The sequence below is a fragment of the Pelodiscus sinensis genome, chromosome 2, assembly GCF_049634645.1.
Source record: "Pelodiscus sinensis isolate JC-2024 chromosome 2, ASM4963464v1, whole genome shotgun sequence".
Lineage (NCBI taxonomy): Eukaryota > Metazoa > Chordata > Testudines > Trionychidae > Pelodiscus > Pelodiscus sinensis.
In genome coordinates this window covers 34295102-34319307 of record NC_134712.1, presented here as the reverse complement: position 1 = coordinate 34319307, position 24206 = coordinate 34295102, and the positions used below count along the sequence as shown (strand labels likewise).

Here is a 24206-nt window from a genome sequence, read left to right as displayed (position 1 = left end):
AACAGAAGTGTTATACTCAAATCAAGAAAAAACATGAGACAGCGAACAAGAGAAGCAGGCCCTACAGAAAAGGCCTGAAGTGCTTTAGCCCTGTCAGGGTCCCTATGTGAGAGATTGATGACTAACTGGTCAACTGAACAAGATGTTTTCTTGGTAAAACTTTTAGTCTAAACAAACTGTATTTATCTTTATGAGCAGGGCTTGACAAGCGGCAGCGAGCCCTGCTCGCCAGCCACGCAGTTTGGCACGCTGCGCTGTGCAGCCGCACAGGCCTAAAATCTACTCGCCCTAATTGTTGAGCCCTGTTTATGAGAGCTGTCTGATCATTGGTTAACACAGTTATTGTCCCTAAAACAAGACTCTGGGTGCTGAAACTAAAGTCAGATCTGCTGAGATAATTGCAATAAAATTGTAGAAACCTGAAGCCTACATCCTTCGTCTGGAAAGAAAGGATCATGGGATCCCGTTCTGAGACAGGTCTCAGTCCTCTGTCAGACACCTAAGTGGAATGCCCCCTGAATAGCTGGCAGTAGTTTAGTTAACTGGAATTCTGACAGCTTATTTGCCTAAATTTACAGGAAGAACCTATACCAGTAGTACTGCATCTACACCTGGGGGTTGCAACATTAACTATATGCGTATTGTTAAGTGGTTCAATTTTTGTGCACAGACTTTGTCTTAATGTAAAATGTGAATTAATCCCGATATGTTTGACAACCTGTATTCCCTTCCCAAAATATTCAAGACCACTCACAATGCAATGATTGTACTTACTTGCGTGCCAACTGTGATATTTGGCATTGAAGAGATTCCAGCACTAGACTTGGGCTTTTTATTTTTTGCTCTGGCCTTTTCTAGCATCTTCTTCCTTTGGCTAAAAGGAACTACTCCCCTAGGAGAAAAAAAATTAAGTCAACAATTACAAAAGAAGCATCTGTTTGTAGTCTTAAATGTCTCAAGTCTACCACTTAAACCACAGAAACAATAAAACAACTCCACCAAAACCCCACAGTAAAATTAACATTGTGTCCCATATTCACTCCACCTTACTCTCAAATGCTTTAAATACTGAAATGCTCACTCCACAGTGAAATTTTTAACAGCCTGTACTGAAAACTCAGCATGCTATACCACAATAGAGAATCTAGAATCAAACTCTCTCTGTTATTCTGGTGGTAAAAACAAACAAAAAAAAGCACTTGTACTTCTGCAATGCTTCCAATGTTAAATACAGATAGAATGTGCATTATACAAACATGTACCAAGAGTAAATCAAGTAACAAGTACAATCTTGAAACAGATTTCTTCAAATGCAGAAATAATTAACTAGCAAATACCAGCCTTTTAGCAACCAGTCCCTAAACCAGGGATGAGGAAACTTTTTCCTAAAATGGGCCCGGCACTCAGAAAAAACAAAAAAACAAAAACAAAAAACCACAGGCCACACACAGGTAAAAAGCAAGGGTCTCATCCAAAGCCCCTCACCCTACCCCTTCCACACAAACCCCCAACAGAGTCCCAAATACCTCCTGCCATTGCAGCCATCAGCCCTGGGCCCTGCCCCAGAAGCATGCCAGGCACTATGCAGTCAGTTCCCCCAGCCCCTGAAGCTCTGGGAAGGCGGTTAACAACTTCACCAGACAATTTTGTTCATTATAGCAGTAAGGATGGATCTGTTACAACCACCTGACAAGGACAGCGTTAGTGACTATGAAATGCTAAGCACGATTAGAAAGGCGATAAAAAAAATTTAAAAACTCAGTAACAGTGGGAGATTACAACTCTCCTCATATTAACACTTCACCTCAAGACAGGATGCAGAAAAAGTTTCTTGACACCTTAACTGACTGCTTCTTGGAGCAGCTGGTTCTGGAACCCACAAGAGGAGAGGCAATTCTTGATTCAGTCTTAAGTGGAGCACAGGATTTGGTCCAAGAAGTAAATATAACTGGACTGCTTGGAAACAGTGACCATAATGTAATAAAATTTAACATCCCTGTGGTGAGGAAAAAACCTCAGCAGTCCAATCTGTGGCATTTAAATTTCAGAAAGGGGAACTACACAAAAATGAAGAGGTTAGTTAAATGGAAATTAAAAAGGTAGAATGCCCAAAGTAATATCCTGCAAGCTGCATGGAGACATTTCAAAGATACCATAACAGAGAGCCAACTTAAATATATACTCCAAATTAAAAAATACAGAAAGAAAACCAAAAGAGTGCCATCATGGATTAAACAACCAATTAAAAGAAGCAGTGAGAAAGAAAACGGCATTCTTTAAAAGTGGAAGTGAAATCCTAGTAAGGAAAACAGAAAGGAACATATACTCTTTCCAAGTAAGCTTAAAATATACTAAGGAAAACCAAAAAGGTTTGAAGAACAGCTAGCCAAATGTTTTCAAGTACATCAGAAGCTAGAAACCTGCTCAACAACCCATGAGGCCACTGGACAATTGAGATGCTAAAGGAGCACTCAAAGACAATACGGTCATTGCGGAGAAACTAAATAAATTCTTTGCTTTGGTCTTTATGGCTGTGGATGTTAGAGAGATTCCCAAACCTGAGCCATTCTTTTTAGGTGACAAATTTGAGGAATTATCCCAGATTGAGGTATCATTAGAGGAGGTTTGGGAACAAGCTGATAAACTTCAAAGTAACAAGTCACTGGGACCAGATGGCATTCACCTAAGAGTTCTGAAAGACCCCAAAAGTGAAATTGTGGAACTATTAACTGTGGTTTGTAACTTATCTTTTAACTCAGCTTCTGTATCTAATGACTGGAAGATAGCTAATGTGATGCTAATATTTTAAAAGGTCTCTAGAGTGTTCCTTGCAATTACAGACTGGGAAGTCTAACGTCCGTACTGGGCAAATTGAAACATAATAAAGAATAAAATTGTCAGACACATAGCTGAACATAATTTGTTGGGAAAAGTCAACATGGTTTCTGTAAAGGGAAATCATGCCTTACTAATTTGCTAGAATTCTTTGAGGGAGTCAACAAGCATGTGGACAATGGAGTTCCAGTGTACTTCGATTTCCAAAAAGATTTTGACAAGGTCCCTCACCAAAGGCTCTTAAGTAAAGTTAGTTTCCATGGGATAAGAGGGAAGGTCCATTCATGGATTGATAACTACTTAAAAGACAGGAAACAAAGGGCAGGAATAAATGGTTAGTTTTCAGAATGGAGAGAGGTAACTAGTGGTGTCTCACAAGGGTCCATACTTCCACCACTCCCTCTAACTACCGAGGTTGCAGCAGGGCAGCCAACACAAGCTGCCCCACATTTGGATCTGTCGTCGGCACCTGCTGAAGTCAGGGAGGTTGAGTGGGTCTGCCAGTGGCCTTGGGTATAAGGCATCAGCCTCCCAAGCGCAGGGTGGTATGTTTCAGTCCCGCCCCACCTCCAACTACCAAGGTCGTGGCTGGGCAGGCAACACCAGCTGCCCCACATTTGGTGTCTCCCAAAGCTCCATACTGGGACCAATCCTATTTTATCTATTTATAAATAATCTGGAGAAAAGGGTCAACAGTGAGGCGGCAATATTTGCAGATGATACTAAACTGCTCAATATAGTTAATACCAAAGCAGACTGTGACAAGATGCAAAAGTATCTCATAAAACTAGATGATTGGGCAGCAAAATGGCAAATGAATTTTAAATGTTGATAAATGTAAAGCACAGCACATTGGAAAAAGTAATCCCAACTATGCATACAAAATGATGGGAACTAATTTAGCTATAACCACTCGAGAGAGACCTTGAAGCCATTGTGAACAGCTCTTTGAAAACACCCACTCAATGTGCAGCAGCCATCAAAAAAGCAAATAGAATGTTAGGAATCATTAAAAGAAGGAACAGAGAATAAGACAGAGTAGAACGTATTGTCTCCATATAAAACCATGATATGCCCACATCTTGAATACTATGTACAGATGTGAAGCTATACTTGCACTGGAAAAGTTTCAGAAGAGGCAACAAAAATGATTAGTGGTTTGGAATGGGTGCCATATGAAGAGAGATTAAAAAGACTGGGATTTTGCAATTTAGGAATGAGGTGACTAAGGGAGGTATGATAGAGATCTATAAAATCATGACAGGTAAGGAGAAAGTGAATAAGGAAAAGTTATGTACTGGTTTCCATAACATAAGGACTAGGGGCCACCAAATGAAGTTAATAGGTAGCAGGTTTAAAACAAACGAAAGGAAGTTTTTCTTCACTCAGTGCACAGTCAATCTCTAGAACTCATTATCAGAGGACGCTGTGAAGACCAGGACTTTAACAGGGTTCAAAAAAGAACTAGATAAATTCATGGAGGTTAGGTTCATCAATACTTGTTAGCCAGAATGGGTAGGAGGAATGGTGACCCTAGCCTCTGTCAGGGGCTGGAGATGAATGACAGGAAAAGGATCACTTAATGACTACCTGTTCTGTTTACTCCCACTGGGGCATCTGACATTGGCCACTTTTGGAAGACAGACTACTGGACTAGATGGACCTTTGGTCTGACCCAATACGGCTGTTCTTATGTTTATGTTATCTGTATTACAGTGTTTCATTCTAATGTCCTAAATTTTATACCTCTTAACAAGACTCTCATACTCTATGTAGCCAGTCATCAGAATCCAATGAAGAAAATAGATCTTGACAAAACAGGTTTAGACCCTTGATGCTTCAATCAGTGACACCTCGTTGTATTATATAGCTGCACCTCAGCTATCGTACAGTAAGAATCGACTACATTTCAAAGCACTATTAGCAAAACCAGTCTGACCTATAATAATTTCTTTATCAATTTTTCTATCACTATCCCACCTGAAAAGGAAGGAATTTAACGTGCCACAGTATCCCATTTTACAGAATAGAAAAGGGAGACAATTTCAATTACTTCAAGGTCACACAGGAAGCCTGTAGCAGAGCCAGGAATAAAGTACAGATCTCTTGAGTCCTGGTCCAATACTTTAGGTGGAGTATTATCTTTCCTCTTTTGTAATCAATAAGTAAAATAATACAAATACTTCCCTCAAGAATAACATAAGCTATGAAAGCAGAATTACAGAGTTTTATCACTGGAACTGTAACATGAAGTTTCCTTGTAGTGTGCCTCATTTTAAAGGGTTTGCAAATATTTTTGAACTAATATATTCATTACTATATATACACTTACCACCAGTACAAATTGTTCTCTAGCTGAGCACAGGTATAAAGAGCACAACAGTGTAATGAAACTATGCGTTCTCCCTGAAGCTCTGAGTATGTCTGTGCAGTGTGTTCCAATTTAGAAGCTACTGAGCTTAAAGTTTCATCCACCCAGGTGGCAACCTAAAAGAAGGAGGGAGGGGATAAAAAACATTGTATTTTCAACTGTTTACATATTTCAAGATGAATTGGTCAGGGAAATCTATCGTCATCCCAACTTTCACTCCAGTTTTAGAACTGACCTTTTAACCATTTGATCTATTTGGATAATTTTCCTTTCCAATTTTGGTCTTCACCAGAAAAATCAAAGTACTTGGATTCTATACCTTTTGAGGTTCATCTATTATCAGTCAAAACACACTTATTGTTTGTATAATCTTTTACACTGTATTTGGAGTGCAAGAATCTTTACATCCCTACATTTTCTGTTACAAAACCTTTCTAGAATTACACCTCTCAGACCTCAGATCAAGTTTTTGGCAATTTGATAACACTGATGTTATTTGATAGACAGCCTTTCACTGCTTAAGAGTTGCTGGAGGTTGACACTACCTTTTAATCTTTGCTCAAAGAAAGTCCTCAGAACTGCTTTTGATTTAAAATTGCTCCAACACAAAAGACAATTATGAAAGCTGAACCCATGAAGATTATTCAGTGTAACCTTTATAATGAAATTAATCTGTACTATGGACTTATATCTGCAGCCTCTGGTTTATTTATTCTTCAGAGAGCAAAAAACAGTGGCTAACTCTCTCCCCCCCAAAAAACAAGAACAAAGGAAAGGGTCTCATACCTTGTTATTTTCAGTAGCTACAGTTGCTCTGATACTATTTGCTGAAAGAAGCACTATCTTTTCATTGGTTAACCCCAAAAACATTGCTCGTGGATGATGTAATGAAGGATTCTTTGAAAGCATAAAAGATTATTATTATTAATTATTATTATTATTTTATCATCAAGTCATACATATGAAATTATTTTAAAGATAGATTTAAGGATGTACAGTACCTGTGCATTTCTATAAGGCTCAGATTCACTCCACTTCCACTGATAAAGTTCCCCTTTACCGCTAACTGCCACAAGCTCAGAATACAGAGCTCCAATAGAAGTAAACTTTGTTCCATCCTACAAATGCAAAAAGAGAAGTCTAAAATGGCAATGCTATCAACTAAAATCTTTTGAGTAACAGGAAGTTTTAACAAACATGTCAAGTGTGCAAATCAGAACTTATAACAGTTACTGAAATTGTAATTAATTTATCTGTACTATTAGAGTTCCATTAGATTTAAAATTCAACAGTATGCTTTCAGAAGCAAACAATGGGATATTCAAGATCTTTTATTCAGAAAATTATTTTCTTTCAGTTTGAAGGAATTCAGTTTGAATTAAATTTAATTCACAGCCAAAACCCCCCCAAAAACCAGTGTGGTTTTTGTCAAAGATACAAAAGGAAGAATATTTAAATGTTACAGATAAATTTTGCCCTAAACAGAATGCTTCTCAATTTGGAAAAGTCCAGTTTCCATGTGGAAATTCTTGAATCCATTCTTAGTAATCTGTGATAATAATACCATAACCACAAGACTTGAGATATATTTGACATCTCTTGTACGTTATGACAGACCCAGACCAGCTGGCTGCCACACTCTAATGGAAGGCAAATATGCTGTGCTCTGAATGAACAGTTTCCTCCTCCCTGAGTAAACAGGGCTGAGCCTAGTGCAGCATAATCAGACAGGCACCTGGGGCCAATTAAGAACTTGCCAGAAGCAGCAGGCTAATCAGAACATTAAGAGCTGCTGGGTCTTGTTTATAAGGTCACCCTTCAGGGAGGGCATGGAGCCCAAGATTTGAGCCTGAGAAGGTTCACTGGGTGAGAGCTGAGGACTGTGAGCAAGGCAGAGTACAGTGGAAGAGCAGGATGGAATTGCTCAGGTACCAGAGAAAAGGTACTGGGAGGGATTATTTGGGGACATGGCCCAGGAAAGAAGCTGCCAGACTGGTTGAGTAGTCACTTATATCCCACTTGCAGCCTCAGAGGCAAGGGGCAGTGAGCAGAAGTCAGTGCAGGGGGGAACCAGATTAAAAGCCCGTTCTCCCCAGCACTGTCTCTGGGGTGGGGATACAGAGATGCAGTGGGGGACCAGACAAGAGCCAAGAATCAGCTGTCCCAGCTCACACCCAATCTTAGATAAACTAGGATTCTTATGAGCCAGTGGACTCTTATTACATTTAAAAGTCAGAACTGCAGCAGGCTTAGCTCCTGGCTTCAGCTCTGCAGTTCCCCCCCTTATTGACTAATCGGGAGAAACTCCACTGACTACTTGATTAGCTGATTAAATGAAATTTAACATCCCTAGTTTAAAATGAGTCCAAGATAGCCAAACAAACACAACATAGTGTCTAAGTGGATAGAAAAGTTCCTTTCTAGACCCATCCTTCAGAAATCACTTGTCATGGTATGCTTGTTGATTCCTTTCCTTATGAGATATGCTATGAGCATCACCATGCATTTGATGTAGACTTAGGATATGGACCAGGGTGGTGTGGCAACAAAGAAGGCCAAATGGGAGATCCTGTACTGCAAATGGAATTTTATCATACAACACAAACGTACTGTGGCTCAGTAAAATCACATCAAAATAAGCATCCTGAATGTCCAGAGCAGAGAACCAGTCATTCTGAGAAAGCACAGCGACAACAGCTGATAGAGGGAGTATGTGGAATTTCATGTACTTAATGAATTTATGGAGGCTGCAAAGAATAAATCTCTTCCCACCTGTAGATTTTGGTATCAGGAAGTACCAAGAGTAAAAGCTGTATTCCTGCACTACTTCCCTCATCATTGCCAACTTCAACAGAAAGCTGGCCTACTCAATGAGCAGTATTTCATGAAACGGGTCCCTGCAGAAAGACATGGAGAGGAACTGGAGTGTGTAGCCTGAACTGACATATAAGCAGGGTCTGAATCAATGCTTTCATTACAGCCAGCTGGAATGGGAAAGAAATCCTAGATGTGCATATGTAAATACAGTTTGCCCCTGATTTGCTTAGATATGTTAAATATTTAGCTGTTACAATGGTGCTTTGCCCCTTAAAACCAATTTAGCTGTTGTAGTGTCACAAATTGTGTGAACACTAAATTATGAGATGATCACCAATGCTTGCAGTTATTGTGGGCATGCAGAAAAATCAGACTGTTTAAATCCGTTAAAAGGAGAGACCCTGTCAGTGTAAATACACTTGGATGGACTTGTTTTCCAGAGCCCTATAGATTAAGCTGGAGGAAGGGAAGACTGAGTCAGCAAGCTGCATGTCCTCCAGGTGTGAGCTGTAAGACTGGTTCAATCTGTTTCTCCCCACTGTTTCAATGAAAGAGTTAAAGAAAGGCTCCATAAGGAGTCTCTTTTGTATGTAAATTTACTCCAGTGGATGCTAGACTCTCTTGTAGCTGGTCTATGCTTTGGGCTAAGAGCTGAAATCACTACCTATGGCCCACAGCCAAATTCACCAGGAGCCAGCAGAAGAGGCAATCAGCAGCCAGAAGAGGGGTGGCAGCAAGGGGCGACCAATGGCCAACAGACCAGCACCAGAGAGCAGCCAGCAGGTACATGACAAGCTGCCTTCGACCTTCTCTCCCTCCCAACTCAGGATGGGAGGTGAACTCTGCAGATCACCTCTTAACTCTGGTTTGCCCTGACCAGACCTCTGGTTTTTACTGGTGCAGTCACTGCTGGAATACGGTGTCCAGTTTTTGTGTCTACTATTCAAGAAGGATGATAAAGGACCAAGGGCAGCGACTGAGTGGGTACAGAAAAGGGGTGGGCATGTGAAGGAGACATTTACATTGCTGGACTTGAGAGCCTGAGGGGAAAAGGATATTGCCCAACCCACTTGAGCTGGGACCTTTACTCATGGTTTTGATTATGAACTCTGTCTGGGTATGTCTACACTACAGCGCTAGTTCGAACTAACTTAGTTCGAATTAGTTAATTCGAACTAAGCTAGTTCGAACTAACGCATCTAGAACTAAAAACTAGTTCGAACTAGCGTTTTGCTAGTTCGAACTAGTAAGTCCACATTGAGTGGACTCTGAACAGGGCTTAAGGATGGCCGGAAGCAGTGCCGGCAGGGCATAAAAGGAGGACTTAGAGCATGGAGATGCTGTCTCAGGCTAGCCGAGGGCTGCGCTTAAAGGGTCCCGACCCCCACCCCGGACACACAGTTCTAAGGGGTGCCCCGCTTGCAAAGAAGTTCTGGCTTGGAGTGCCCTGAGTGCCCACACTGGGCACATCACACCACTCGGCCATCAGCCCGGCTGCACTTGCCGCAGGCTGCCATCTGGGGAGAGGGAGTAATTGGGGGGCTGCAGGAGAGCTTCCACCCCCAGAAGCCAGCAGAGCCAGCCCAGTCCTCCCCATCGGGGGCTCGTACCCCATTCCTCCCTCACCTCCTTCCACTTACCCTTCCCTAGCCCCCCTTCTTATTGATGTACAAAATAAAGATAACGTTTCTTCCAACATTGACTCTGTCTTTATTGAACAAAACTGGGGGAGACTGGGAAAAGGAGGTGGGAGAGGGGAAGAGAAAGGCTGGGAGAGGGGAGGGCAACTAATATGATCAGGGGTTGGGAACAGGTCCCAGATGAAGAAAGGCTACAGAGACTGGGACTGTTCAGCTTAGAAAAGAGGAGACGGAGAGGGGACAGGATAGAGGTCTCTAAAAGCAGGGGTTGGGTGGAGAGGGTGCATTCAGAAAAGTTCTTCCTGAGTTCCCATAAAGAAGGACTAGAGGACACCAAAGGAAAGGAATGGGTAGCAGGCTTCAAACTAGTAAGAGACAGTTGTTCTTGACAAAGCAAATAGTTAACCTGTGGAACTCCTTGCTGCAGGAGGCTGTGAAGGCTAGAACTAGAACAGAGTTTAAAGGGAAGTAAGATAAAGTCATGGAGGTTGGGTCCATGGAGTCCTATTAGCCAGAGGGTAGGAGTGGTGTCCCTGCCCAAAGTTTGTGGAAGGCTGGAGAGGGATGGCACGAGACAAATGGCTTGGTCACTGTCTTCGGTCCATCCCCTCCAGGGTCCCTAGGGTTGGCCGCTGTCGGCAGACAGGCTACGGGGCTAGATGGACCTTTGGTCTGACCCAGGACGGCCATTGTAAGCTCAGGGCTCAGTGTCGGGGGTCTCAGTGGACCCCCTTGATTTTCATGCACACCTGGTCCTGGGTGGCCAGGCTGGCAGCTCTCCTGCCCTAGACGGCCACTTTCCTGTGCCTAGTGCGGAGATCGTGGACGAGGTCCACGATGTCCGCACTAGCCCAGGAAGGTGCCCGCCTCTTGCGGTCCAGGGCAAGCTCCCGGGAGCCGCCAGCCTGGTCCCGGCAAGAGGGGGTGGGCTGGGGGGCATCGGGTGGGTGGCTCTGTGCCGTGCCAGGTGCAGGGTCTGCTAGCTGGGTGCTGGCAGGCTTGCACCTGGCACGGGCACCGTAGCCAGCCCGTGCCCCTTTAAGGGGTCCGGGGCCGGGAGGGGGGCATAGAGTTTCCCTGGTGTTGGCCAGAGTGGCCACCAGGGAAACCTGGGGAGGGCTAGCCTCCCACTAGTTCGAACTAAAGGGCTACACAGCCCTTAGTTCGAACTAGCTAGTTCGAACTAGGCGTTAGTCCTCGTAAAATGAGGTTTACCTAGTTCGAACTAAGCGCTCCGCTAGTTCGATTCAAATTCGAACTAGCGGAGCGCTAGTGTAGCACCTATTAAAGTTAGTTCGAACTAACGTCCGTTAGTTCGAACTAACTTTGTAGTGTAGACATACCCTCTGTGGGGTTTTCCCAAATTAATGCCATGTTACTTCCCTCCCCTTTTTATTAAAGGTTTCTTTTCCACACATAGACACTATGCTTGCGAGTGGGGAAGCACTGCCCCTCAGAGGCACCCAGGGGTGTTGTGTGAATTTCCCAGGTTATTGGGTGGTGGCTCAAGCCAGTTCTGTGCTGGATGGTGGGAGAGGAACCCCTAGGTATTGAATCTGGCCCTGGCTGCAGCTGGCACTACCTGGAAGAAGAGTTATATATAGATATGGAGACCATGTTCTCTGAACCAAAATGAGGGACATGTTAGCCAGGCCTGTGCCACAAGAAATCCCACCCCTGGAGGTAGTACTCCAGGGGTCAAGATGGACATATGACTAGAAATAAAGGGTGTCATGTGACCCTTCTAAGAGCTCCTCTCACCATCCTCTACCAATAGGGATGGGTTTTGCCCTCACAAAACCCACCCTTGCAACTAGTCTGCAACTGCATTAACCCAACTTGCATGGCGTTAACTGTGGGAGAGGGGCCAGGGCCGGTGTTCCCTCTAAGATTTTCCACCCAGGAGCGGAGTGAGTTTTGTCTTATACACTAGTATCGGGTTCATGTGCGCTTGTTCAGATGCTTGCCACTGTGGCACCCAAGTTATTAATAAATATCTATAAACCTTTTCCTTTTCCCTTTGCTGCCAAGTCTCCCACCGTCCTCTGGTGCTTGCTGCTGCCACCCACTCCTCACCCTAGTCTGCTGCCCTGGTTCCTGTCATTTTCAATCCCCTGAGCCCTTTGGGGACTTGCCTCTTTGACCCCCAACACCAGCACTTCTCTCCTAGCCCAACAATCATCTGTAGCTACGGTTCCCTGTCCCCTCTCCTAACACCTCCCTCTACTCACCTGCCCTTTCTCTCCCCTGCTGCCTGTCCCTCCCATCCATGTGTCTGCCCTTATACTTCACCCCTCTCTCCCCCCCCATACCCCTGGCATCTGTACCTTCCCTTACCCTTCCCTCACTGCCCCTGCCCTCCTTGCCCGCTTTCTTCTTGGTGCCCGCCCTCTGCCCCAGTTCTCTTCATGCCCCTCTGTGCCCTCACACAACTTACTCCATCCCCTGCCTTCCTCATGCCCACCCCTCTTTCAACCCCTCTTCTCCCAGCACTCCCTGCTCCCCAATTCTCTTCCTCTCTCTTGCCCCCATTGTCCCTCCCTACCTTCTGCCCTTCCCCTCATTGTCTCCTTGTGACCCCCTGGCATTTGCCTCTCCTCCTCCCTGCCCCTTGGTGCCTTTCCCTTTCTTCTGCTGCCCTGGCCCCTCACTCTCCCCCCCACCTTCTGCCTTCCACGTAGGAAGTGGGGGCTGGAGCTGGGATATGGTCCTATTTGTAGTATTGCCGTCCCAGCCCCAGAAGTCCCCGCAGTCCTGGCCCCAGCTGTTCCTGGACTGGAGCAGAGGCCACATGTGGTGCTACTGTTAATACCATGGTCCAGTTCCCCACGTGCAGCCACAGCTCCAGCTAGAGTCAAACAGCAGCCACACAAGGCATGCTCTTGGACCCGCGTGGCACCTCCCCCTGCAGCGGCCACCTGGGGACGATGGAGACTGAGGTGGAATTGGGCCACAAGCAGCAGAGGTGTCGTGCAGGGGGAGAAAGGGAGCTGTGCAGTGAGGCAGCAGGGGCTGCCGGGCAGTGGCGCCAACCCAGAAACCGTGTGCACTGGAAGCAGCTCTGGCTGCTCAATGACAAAGTACCCAGGGAACTGCCTACATGCTGGGGGCGAGGGATGTTGCTGCTGTGGCGCACTAGTGTTTGTGAGGCTGTCCAAGCAGTGGAGGGAAATGGCAGTGCCATTTCTAGTGAGATCTCGCAGGGCTTTCCAGGACATTTACCTATTTGATGGGGCACTGCATCAGAGCATTTAAATTCAGGACTGTCCCGGAAAAAACAGGATGTATGGTCAGCATATATATAGGACCCAACTGCTGGAGAAAATAAAATCCCAAAAATTATTTTAAAAAAACAGGCCAGTCTGTCCCTAAAGGGACAGAGTAATGACTGAACCAGTGCTTTGGACCAAAAAAAGAGGGAGTCAAAATGGGTGCTTGATTTTTGCTAAGGGAGGGTGTATGGCCTAAGGCCCAAGTCTGACTGCTTCCTCTTATGAGATCTATCCCTCTTTCTAGTCCTGGTGTTCGTGTGAGAGGGGTGCTGTGCAAAGGAACGCTGCTGTTGCATTCCATAGCAATATCTTGTACAGATTGATTTTATTTATACATACATACATATAGATTGGAGAGAGAGAGAGATTAAGGTAGTTCTGGAATCCTTGAAGGAGTGCAAGGTGTCACCAATCGTATCCAAGAACAAGACTGGACTGTACAAGGGCAAAGCCCTGGTAACCTTCTGGACATCCAGGCTGATTCCAGAGTTTTGCAATCAGGAAGCCCTTTTCATAGTTATTGTCAAGGACATCACCCTGGCAGAGGTGTGTGCAACATCAAAGGGGAACTGAAGAGATGTTCTGGCCACCAAGCAGCCTTCTGCAATGAATGCCCAGAATTCCTCACATGGAGGATGACTATATGTCCCAACTGTATAGAGACAGATCCAATATTTAGGGCTTCAGCTTATACACCATCCTGATTTTTCCACACTTGCTACTAGTCACCCTACTCCACTGGTGGGCAACCTGCAGGCTGAAGGCCACCTGCAGCCCATTGGGGTGCCGTGTGTGGCCAGTGAGACATTAATTTTACTAAAAAAAAACACAACAACAACAAATGGTCTGGTAGTACTTTATAGATTAACAAAACACGTAGATGGTATCATGAGCTTTCGTGCTCATGAGACCATCTACATGTTGTTAGCCTATAAAGTACTACCAGACCATCTGCTGTTTTTTTTTCTGTAAGACTAACTCAGCTAGCCCCTGAAGCATTAATTTTACTGTTACCCATGCGCAGGGTTGCCCGATAACTCTGGTTTCCACTCACATCGTTTTCTTCCTATCAATATTAGTGGAGTGACACCCAAATAAAGCAAGGGTACGTGAAGTGAGGTGTGTGCTGACTGCACACGACATTGACTGTGACACCCATATGTTCCCTCTGCATCCAGTCAAAGCACTGTTATGGTTCAACTGGCACAGCCCACAAATTCTAGGTAAATGCAGTAAACAGAACCACCTTATCTCGTGAGACAGTCTTGGTTATGACAATCTTGTGGCCCACCAAGATGGAGGATCACTCATACGGTCCACTCACTAGCATAGGTTGTCCATCGCTGCCCTACTCACATGATGCCTCAGACTGGTCCTCAAATTTAGTAATGGCTGACCAATTGAGGAAATCATAGTTGGCTAGCAAATCTTGCTGATGTGATCTTCAATGGTAGGGACGATGAGGTGCAGCTCTTTCTGCCCCTACAATCCAACTGCTTGACACTTCTGTCCTTCAGAGCACATTAGAACCTATTCTGCTAGGCCCTGGCATTTACCAATGATACAAACAGGGATTTTCAGGCCAGGTGCAAACACAACCCTTTTAATTTCTGCATGGGAACCATGTAGCACTCTTTCCATGTATTCCGCCAATGGCAAACCAAGGCCAATTCAAGGAACATATCACTGATTGTGGGGGATCACTTTCACAGGGATGGCAGTTTGTAAAATGTCTACCAGTTTGTGCATCTTCTCTTGGATAAACTTCATTTGGATGCCCATGGATGCAGCCATGTAATATAGAAGATCTTAGTATGCCTTATAGTCCTCTGAGATAGAAGAGGACTATAAAACCAGGCAGCAAAGCATCATTTAGTAATGAGGATGAAAGTCCTGGTGCACCAAAAGTGACAGCTTCTCCTGGGAAGACATGTCAATAAGGAAGACTACACTGGCTGTGGGAAAACTGGTGATGCCGCAGCTTATGACTGACCTTAAGTCTCCATTGTCAACTTGACTCTGGCTTTAAGTAGGACAAAACAGGATTTCTATGAATGAGGAGCATCCCAATTAACTCTAAGGCCACTGATACAGAAAGGGCAATGGTGACTAGTAGGACCCAGACCACAGACCTCCATCCCAGCCACGAGGCACATGCCAATTATGGGAGCCATACTGGTCCAATGAGGACTCACAAAGTTCACTGGATAATACAGAGTGGACAGATGATGTCTCCAGTTCAGAATCAGAGACCTGGGATCTCAGCAACATGGGCTGAGCAACCCCATAGGTTCAGTCTGTAGGTGTTCAGATTCATCCATCTCCCAGGAGATAGGTATTTGCATTCCTAATGAAGCCAGTACTGTGGATACCCAATCATGGCAATGCCACAGGCAGTGTTGGTCCCAATACAAACAGTGGTGGTGCTCTCTAATATACTGACATCGGAAGTGTCACTATGGGAGCACTTGTGACATCAAATGATTCAGGGCTGAAGAGTCTCCAGGCCAACATCCCCCAAACAATTCCAACACCAGCTCCATCCCTGACATAGGGAGAGGAGCATCTGGATGTGGTGTGGATGTAGTGTGGACTGCCATGAAGGTCAACAATGAAACTGATACAAAAGCAGAGGAGGTCTCCGGCTATCATAAGTGTACCAGGAATGGACATGGTCGCTACTGGCCTCTCCTTTGTTGGTACTGAACTTAACGCATGTCCAGAGGCCAGAACAAGACTCAACAGTATAGGGTTTCTACTCTTCCCACTCAGTAAAGCATCAAAGGTACTCCCATTATTCTGGGGATGGAACCATTTCCATGCTGGTCCATGCTTTTCCTGGAGAAAGCAGAGGAATTGCCCTGTGACCTGCAGTGATTCCGAAGGGTTTTACAAGACCTCTTCCTTGGCACCAATGAGACAGAACAGCTCCTCCACCTCTCTGGCACAGCACTCTATGGGGAGATTTCAGCAAATCCATTAAAGTGCCTGAACTATTGCTTACTGCTAATAGCAACCAAGTTAGCAGGCCCAAAACAGGCCTAGACAGCATCCTTGGCATGACCAAGTCGGGGGGGGGGGGGGGCGGGGGAGAGGAAGGAAAGGGAAGAGAGAGGTGTGTGTGAAAGGGGGTGGGATGCCACAGAGAGGACAGCCTGACCGTGTCCTTCCTAAGAGCCAGATCTCTGTTGAAATCCCTGAGATATACATTTAGAAAATAGGAAGCTTGTCTAGATGTGCTGCAAGGGATGTCCATCAGGGCTCCAGGGCATGCAGACTCTGAAAAAACACATCTGGCTAATTGATGAGAAGAAAACCTCTTGCCTAACCTTTGAAGGGAGCTTGCCTAACACATTTTTTTGAAATGACATGTTATTGTAATACTAACAGATAAATAGGGAAGGAAAGTTTGGAATAGATGGTGATTTCTTCACCTGAACTCTTCGTGATCTCTGCACCTGAACACATCATCTGTCCCTGCTCTCAAATGGAAGACAGCCATTGGAAGCCTGCCGCGCTGTCACTCGAAAGCTACACTCAACTTCGGGATGTATCAAGGGTGAGGGTGTTTCACTAACCTGTTGCAGACATGTGTAAGTCTTGAGACTAAGTAAAGTTTTGCTTTAAGGGAAAGCACTCCTGTGTTGTCCTGTTCATAACAATCATCTATCAGTCATATGGCAGTGTTTCCCTCAAGTTATTTCCTGATACTACATCGCAGAGAGTAAAGGTACCAAGAGGTTTGGGTTGAAAGAACGCCCCAGGTAACAAAGCCTAGCCCCAGAATGAAGGGCAACAGAACTCTTCAAGCCAGAGGGTGATCTGTGGGCTGAAGGTGGGGTTGGCACCAAATCAGGCCACATGGCCAGTTTAAGCAGGGCTGCTTGAAGTGAAAGTCTTGAGCCACCAAAGTGATTTACAAATCTAGCCGTGCTCTTGAATGGACACCTTGCCAACACAAGACAAGATCTGGGGAAAGGAAGCGTCACAGAGGAATACACCTGTGCACAAAAAAACCCAGCATTCAATCCCAGTGAGGGCATCACCAGGGACATTAACTTACTATATACAATAAACTAGGCTAAGACAAAATACAACCACAAAATCTCTGGCTCCAGCCACTGCTTGTGAGAAGAAACAGCGGTGGGGGTTGTCAGGGCAGTGCTTCCTCATATAGCCAGGTAATGGACTGCACACAGCCATAAGCACCATTGTTCTACAGGCAGAATTAAGAGAAAGCCTCTAGCTCCAAGTGCGCTGGGCAAGCACATATCTAGGTGGAATTCTTTGCATCTAACAGAAATTTTAGTGTGGACTCCCATGGAGATGGAATATGGGGTACAAGAGGGTCCACCTACCAAAGCCAGATAGATAAAATGGTTAATTATCTTCAAAACTGTTATTCTTTGAGGTGTGTTGCTTATGTCCATTCCACTCAGGTGTGCGCACGCTGTGTGAATGGATTGTCAGAGTTCTCCCGTAGCGGTACCCATGGGGCCAGCAAGGGAGCCCCCTGGAGTGGTGCTGCTGTATCAATGCATATACACCCCTGCTGGCTGTCCACCCACTCAGTTCCTTCTTGCCAGAAACCTCCAACACAGGGGAAGTGGGTGGATGTGGAATGTACATCTCAAAGAACAACAGTTATGAAGGTAAGTAACCATTTTTCTTCGAGTACTTGCTCATGTCCATTCCACTTAGGTGACTCCAAAGCCAAATCCCAGGAGGCTGGGTCAGAGCCTTACAGAGAGACAGACTGCAACACAATCCTACCTACAGCAGCGTCCTCCCTGTCCTGCTACGCTATAGCGTAGTAGTTCGCAAGGGTGTGCACTGATGACCAGGAGGCCACCCTACAAATCTCTACAATAAGCACCTGAGCAGCAATGGCCATGGAAAACACCTGGGCCCTGGTCAAGAGGCAGAGCAGGAACCCATGCCAACTCGTAACACACCTTAATGCAGACTATGATCCAGGACAAAATACGCTAGGCCTGGGGTTCCCAAACTTTTTGACACAGAGGACCAGTAAATCCATTCACGAGGTTTTGGAGGACAGGTAACATTTATTTGCATATTCATTAAGCAAATTATGAATATGCAAATAAATTGTTTCTGGTCCTCCCAAAGCCCCCAGTGCCAACTTTAGCCCACAGAAAAGTCACGTGTCAGTCATGGCCACACAAGAGACAAAAATACAACCCCTCCAAACCCCTCAAACTTCACTAATGTGGCCCCAACAGTGCTTGTGTGTGCTGGGACAGAGTTCTGGGGAAGGGTGCCAATGAGTGCTGGGGCAGGGTGCTTGTGGAGGTCTGGGGGGAGGGGAACGGGACAGGGACCGATACCTCGGGATCCTGTAGCTGCCAAAGCCCAGGAAGTGCACGGGCTGCTCCCCTGTCCCCCGAACAGCGGCGTGGTACATGACACACTGGTCCGTTGCACGCCTAATGCCTTCCTGCGCGGGGGGAGAGGGAGTCCTAGACCGTGCCAGCCTCAACCGCTCGGGCAGCACGCATCTTGCTCCTCCACTCCCCATGCCAGCATGCGCCGCCCGAGCAGCCGGAGCCGGCACAGTCCCGGATCCCCACCCACTCCCCTGCATGCAAGAAGGCAGCAAGGGAACAAAGTCCCCAGTGTGCGATGGGCCAGCCTGCTGTTGGGACAAGAGGGAAAGCAGCCTGTGCACTTCCGGGACCTTGCACGCAGCTGCAGAACTCCCCTCCAACCCCACAGGAAGCCTGCGCTACCTCCGTGGTCCCAGGAGGGAGGTAACATCAGCGCAGCTTGCATCTTGGGGGTTGAAGGTAGCAAGGCGGGCTCTCTTGCAAAAATTTTTCTGAGGCCCGGTATTTTTTTTCCCCAAGGTCCGGTACTGGGCCACGGACCACAATTTAGGAAACGCTGCGCTAGGCTGACACAGGCTGGCCCTACATCCTGTCTGCTATGGACGCAAACAATTGGGGAAGGAGAACTTGTGGAAAGGTCTGGTCCTCTTCAACTAAAAAACTAAAGCACGTTTCACATCTGGAGTGTGTAGAGCCTGTTCTGTCCCGGAGCCGTGGGGCTTTGGGTAAAAAATGGGAAGGAAAATATCCTGGGGAATGTAAAAGTGCAAAACCAACTTGGGGAGAAAGTCAGGGTGAGGCCGTAGCCTGACCTTATCCTTAAAAAGGACGGTATACAGAGGGTCCACCATCAGGGCCCTCAGTTCCAACACTCACCTGGCAGAGGTAATAGCCACCACGAAAGATACCTTACCAGAAAAGGTGCAGGATGGAGCATGTTGCCAATGGCTTGAAGGAGGGGCCCATGAGCCTTGGGAGAACCAGACTGAGGACCCAAGAGGGCAAGGGCTCATGCACCTGGGAGTAGGCCCTACCCAACCCCTTAAGGAAGCGGTGTACCATATGGTCCAGGAAAATGGACCAGCCCAGCGACCCTGAATAAAAGGCTGAGATGGCTGCCCAGTGCACCCGTACAGAGGAGGGGGCCAGACCCTGGAGCCTAAGACCCAGGAGGTAATCCATAATAGTCAGCACAAGGGTTTCCATAGGAGAGAACCATTTTACCCTCTGACCAGAGAACAAAGCGCTTCCACTTTGCGAGGTAAGAGGACCTAGTAGAAGGTTTACGGCTCTGCAAGAGAACTGCCTGGACCTATTCCAAACACTCTCTCTTCATGGCCATCAGCTATGAAGCCCAAGGCCAAGGGACCATGAGGGCATCCCCGAGATCCGGGGCTGTGGTTGAATAGGGAGCAGAAGAGGTCACACTTCCTATTGTTGCGGGTCACAAATAGGTCCAAAGGGAGAAACGCCCTACTTGTGGAAAATAGACATCTGCCCTGAGGGAGCGCTCATGCCCCTTGAAGGACCTGCCGAGGCAATCCTCCAACCCATTCTGGACCACAGTGAAGCAAGCAGCCACCGGGCAGATATCATGAGCTAAGCAGAACTCCCAAAGGAGGAGGGCTTCCCTGCACAGGAGATAGGAGTGAGCACCACCCTGGATGTTTAAATAAAACATCACTGCCGTGTCATCTGTCAAAATCAAAACACACTTGTTTCGAAGCTGTGGCAGGAAAAAACAGCATGTGAGGAGAATAGCTCTCAACTCCCTGACATGGACGTGAAGGGAGTGGCCTGTGGGGCCCCATATACCTTCCTGAGGTGGGCTCTCCTACCCATTTCAGAAGCATCTGTCACCAGCTGAATGGATGGGGAAGGGCTGTGGAATGTCAACACTAGGCCATTGTGGTGGGGAATAACTGGAGCCTCGAGATGGCCTCCTTTATTGCCATGAAGTGCACTATGGGCAGGAAGGCCCTGGCCCTTGTTGCATCCCAATAAGCCGGCACAAATTCTGTGTGGGGTTCAGGGTGGACTTGGCCTCGTTTAAGATAGGGCCCAACCTGAGGAAAGTCTCCCTGACAAGGGATATGTGGTCAGACACCTGAAAGGGGAAGGAATCTTTTATAAGCCTATCATCCAAGTATAAATAGACCTGGACTCTTCACTTCCTCAGGAAAGTGGCTATCACCACCATACATTTTGTAAAAACTCAGGGGGTTGTATAAAGGCCAAAGGGAAGGGCCATAAACTCATAATGGTTGTGGGGGCACAATAGAGATGCCTTTGAGATCGAGGGCAGCGTAGTAGTCTCCCACGGATAGGAATGGGATGATTGAGGTCAATGTTACCATTCTGAACTCTTTCATAGTAAAGTGTTGAGATCCCTCAGGTTCAGAATAAGCCCCCCTTAGCCTTTGGGACCAGGAAATACCAGGAGTAGAAGCTACTCCCCCTGAGATCCCGGGAAACCTCATCGACAGCCCCCAGGTCGAGAGGCTGTTGCACCTCTAACCTCAAAAGATGCTTGTGAGAGGGGTCCCTGAAAAGGGATGGGGTAGAAGGATAGGGGGAGAAGGGGAAGAGAGAGAGCAGAACGAGATGAAATAACCACTTCTCACTGCGCCTAGGACTCAGCAGTCCATTGTGATATGTGATCAGGCATGGTGGAAGGGAAAAATATGATTGGTAAAGGGCCTCTGGTCTGAGACTAGTGTGGTGCCCATACTTGTACCTTCAAAGATTCAGCCAAGGGCCCTAGGGCTTGTTCAAAAGGCCTACATCCCAGTCAGATGAATGGCCGCCTGCCATTTTATTATTATTACCACCTTTGTGCCTGGAGAAATTTGGTTTGTTCCCCTGCTGAAAAGAGCAGGACAGGACCTAGGGAGGGAGTACCTCTGCAGAGCAGAGGTGTGGATGCCTCAAGACCTGAGAGTTGCGCTAGAGCAGGAGTGGCCAACCCACAGCTCATGAGCCGCAAGCCCTGCTCCTCCCCTCCCCTCCTCAGCTCGCAATGCTGCTCCTGTGACCCTGCCAACGGCCCCCAGTTCTCTGTGCTCACCGGGTGCAGGGGAGCCGTCTGGCACAGCAATTAAAAATGGTGTCAGCCAGCGAGAGCGTGATGTGGCAAAAAAGGGGCAGTGTCCTTTAAGCGAGGAGGTCTTCCTTTCTTTTTTGCTCAACAACTCTGGCTTGTGTGGCTCTTCACATTTTTCTGCTGCTGTTTCAGCTCTCTTCGTTTAATGGGTTGGCCAACCCTGCTCTAGAGTCTTTTAACCTGTGGAAGCTGGTGTCAGTCTGCTCTGAAAACAGGACTGCCCCCTTGAAAGGCAGGTCCTGAATAGTGTTCTGGACTTCTGATAGAATGCCATACACTTGGAGCCATGCACCTCTGCACAAGACTAGGCTGGTTGCCATAGTGCAGGCTGCTGCATCTGCAGAGTCCAAGGTCGCCCAGGACGACACCTTTCCCTCCTCAAACAAGGTGTTATACTCATGCCTAGAGTCCTGGGGCAGTGACTCCATAAATCTGTCCATTGCTGCCCAGGAGTTGAAGGCATACCTGCTGATAAGCAATCCTGAGCAGGAGAACTCCTGAGGCATAGGGCTTGAGACCCAATAGGTCCAACCGCCTGGCCTCCCTATTCTTGGGGATAGGGCCGGACTGTCCCTAACATTCGCAGTGGTTAGCAGTCTGCACTACTATCAAGCCCGGCAATGAGTGTGAGAATAAATACTCATGGCCTGCCTGTGAGACGAAGTATCACCACTCTGCTCTTTTGACCATGGGTGGTATGGATACTGGCGTCTGCCAGAGGGCGTTGGTAATTTTGCCCACCATTTTGTTCAGGAGCAGGGCCACACGAGACCATGTCTCCACAATGAGGGTATCAACTGTTGGGTCAGAGTCCTGAGAGGCCTACTCAAGCTGCATCCCAAGACTGTGCCCCAGTCTGCAGAGAGCTCCTGATGGACTCAGGAGTCCATGGCTGGCAATGAGTGAGAGGCTAACAACAAGGCTTCATCTGGAGGAGACGACGAGTACTCTCGCACCGTCAAGTCCTCAACTTTGTGCACCCACACCGAGGCCCAACTGGCCCAATGGGGGCCCGAGGGGATTCACTCTGGATCACTAAGGCCTGTTCCAGTGCCAGGGCACTAGGTAACGGTGTGGCCAAAGACAAGACTCAGGGTCCCCAACGTGAAGGATCTCGCGGCAAAAGGAGCGCTCCCTTGGACCTGATGGTAAGCCCAGAAGGACCAGTGGTCTGGATGCTGCTGCCGTGGGAGCCAGGCCTGCGGTAGCGAATGGCCCAAGGTGTTACGATACCACTTGTGGTGCCGGGAGTGGGAACTGCGCAGGGACCTGGAATGGTGCCAGGAGCCTGATCAGCACTGGGACCGGGAATGAGACTCGGGACTATACCAACTCAACATCAGAATCCGTTGCGTAGTCAGACTCTGACCAAGATGGGGCCAAAGCAGAGGTTGGGGAATGGTGCTGCTCCACATATCTAATCATGACCACTGGCTTGCCCTGGTGCCAGACCGGCAGTTGGAGGCATCAGATACTCTGGTGCCGCAGGTTGTGCCATTGAAATAAAAGTGCTGGAGGCTGTGCTCTCTCTTGACTCTTGTGAAAGCGTGGCTAGTGGCACTGAAGGGGCCGCTAGTGCTGGCATCGATGTGAGCATCGGGGAGCACAGTGCCGCACCTGCCACCAGGCCCCACAGCACAGAGGAGCCTGGAGTAGGTGCCATTTTGAATACGTATCTGCCCAGGGTCTAGTGCCAATGACAAGGTACGGGCCCGAGGCCAGTCCCAGTGCACTGGAAGAGGCGAGGGCAAGTCCATGGTCAACTCAACTAGTTCCCACACTGCCTCAAAGGTGTCTGGAGGGCCTATCAACTGGCACCGGATTCTCCTCTGTACTGTGGTCCTTGGTCATGCTCAACTGGCCACACTCTAGCCCAGGAGCAGCAGATCCCAAGGATGATGCAGGTGCAACAGGATGCCTCGATTGGGGGTGTACTGCAGGCATGTGCCGGGGCAGAGATCAGAGAAAAGCAGGTGTCTTCTTCGCAACACCAGCAATTGCGAAAAGTGCCAGGCCAACAGGCATCTCCAACGCCGACGAGGACTGAGGACCCCGGATCCCGTTGCCTCCCACACAGAGAGCAGTACGCTGCGGGACTCCAGCGTCATGTCTGCAGCAGGGTGAAGCCCTGACTCTATTAGGAGTATTTTCAAGTGCCACTCCCTTGCACACTGGGTCTGGAGCTTAAAACTGACAAATTTTGCACTTGGTGGGGACGTAGGCTTCACCCAAACACGAGTCATGTGGGTCACCGCAAGGCATAGATTTGGCACAGTCAGCACAAGGCTTAAAGCTGGAGGCCCTGGCATGCCCAGGGATGGGGTGGGAAGGGGATGCAACAGGTGAACCCCAAACCAACATAAACCCTATCTAATGCTAGCTTAGCAAGTTCTTAAAAGAGCAACTAGGAAGGAACAAAGGGGCTTAACTAGATGCTAACTAAAGGCTGAAGACTTATGAATACTCTGAGGGCACATTTGCGAGCAAGCGAGAAAGGAGCTTCAACAACCATCACTGGCAGCAAGAACGAACCAAGGGGGTGGAAAGCCAGCAGGGGTATATATGCACTGATATTGTGGTGCTACTGCAGGGGGCTCCCCTGCTAGCCTGACAGGTACCACTAAGAGAAAAATCTCCGACAGTTTGTGCACACAGCATTCACACACTTAAGTGGAACGGACATGAGCAAGCACTTGAAGAAGAAACTTAATTACTCTCCGCAATGTCACTTATTTAAATAACCAAGTATGACAAAAATGTAAATTGTAAACAAAACTTTTAAAATGGACTAATCAGAATACAAGCCTCTTTGAAAGGTGC

The 24206-nt window shown here is 47.3% G+C and overlaps 1 protein-coding gene across 10 annotated transcripts in view; it reads right to left on the bottom strand.

The window, feature by feature from the left end:
• Nucleotides 1-24206, bottom strand: part of UBR5 (ubiquitin protein ligase E3 component n-recognin 5) — a 170896-nt gene that overhangs the window by 92961 nt on the left and 53729 nt on the right. For all 10 annotated transcript variants that reach the window (XM_075920248.1, XM_075920252.1, XM_075920251.1 and 7 more), the window contains 4 exons: nucleotides 6208-6324; nucleotides 5993-6103; nucleotides 5168-5322; nucleotides 775-892 (listed from right to left, as the gene is read on the bottom strand). In XM_075920248.1, the coding sequence (XP_075776363.1) occupies nucleotides 775-892; nucleotides 5168-5322; nucleotides 5993-6103; nucleotides 6208-6324 (501 nt within the window). The remainder of the gene's footprint in view (nucleotides 1-774; nucleotides 893-5167; nucleotides 5323-5992; nucleotides 6104-6207; nucleotides 6325-24206) is intronic.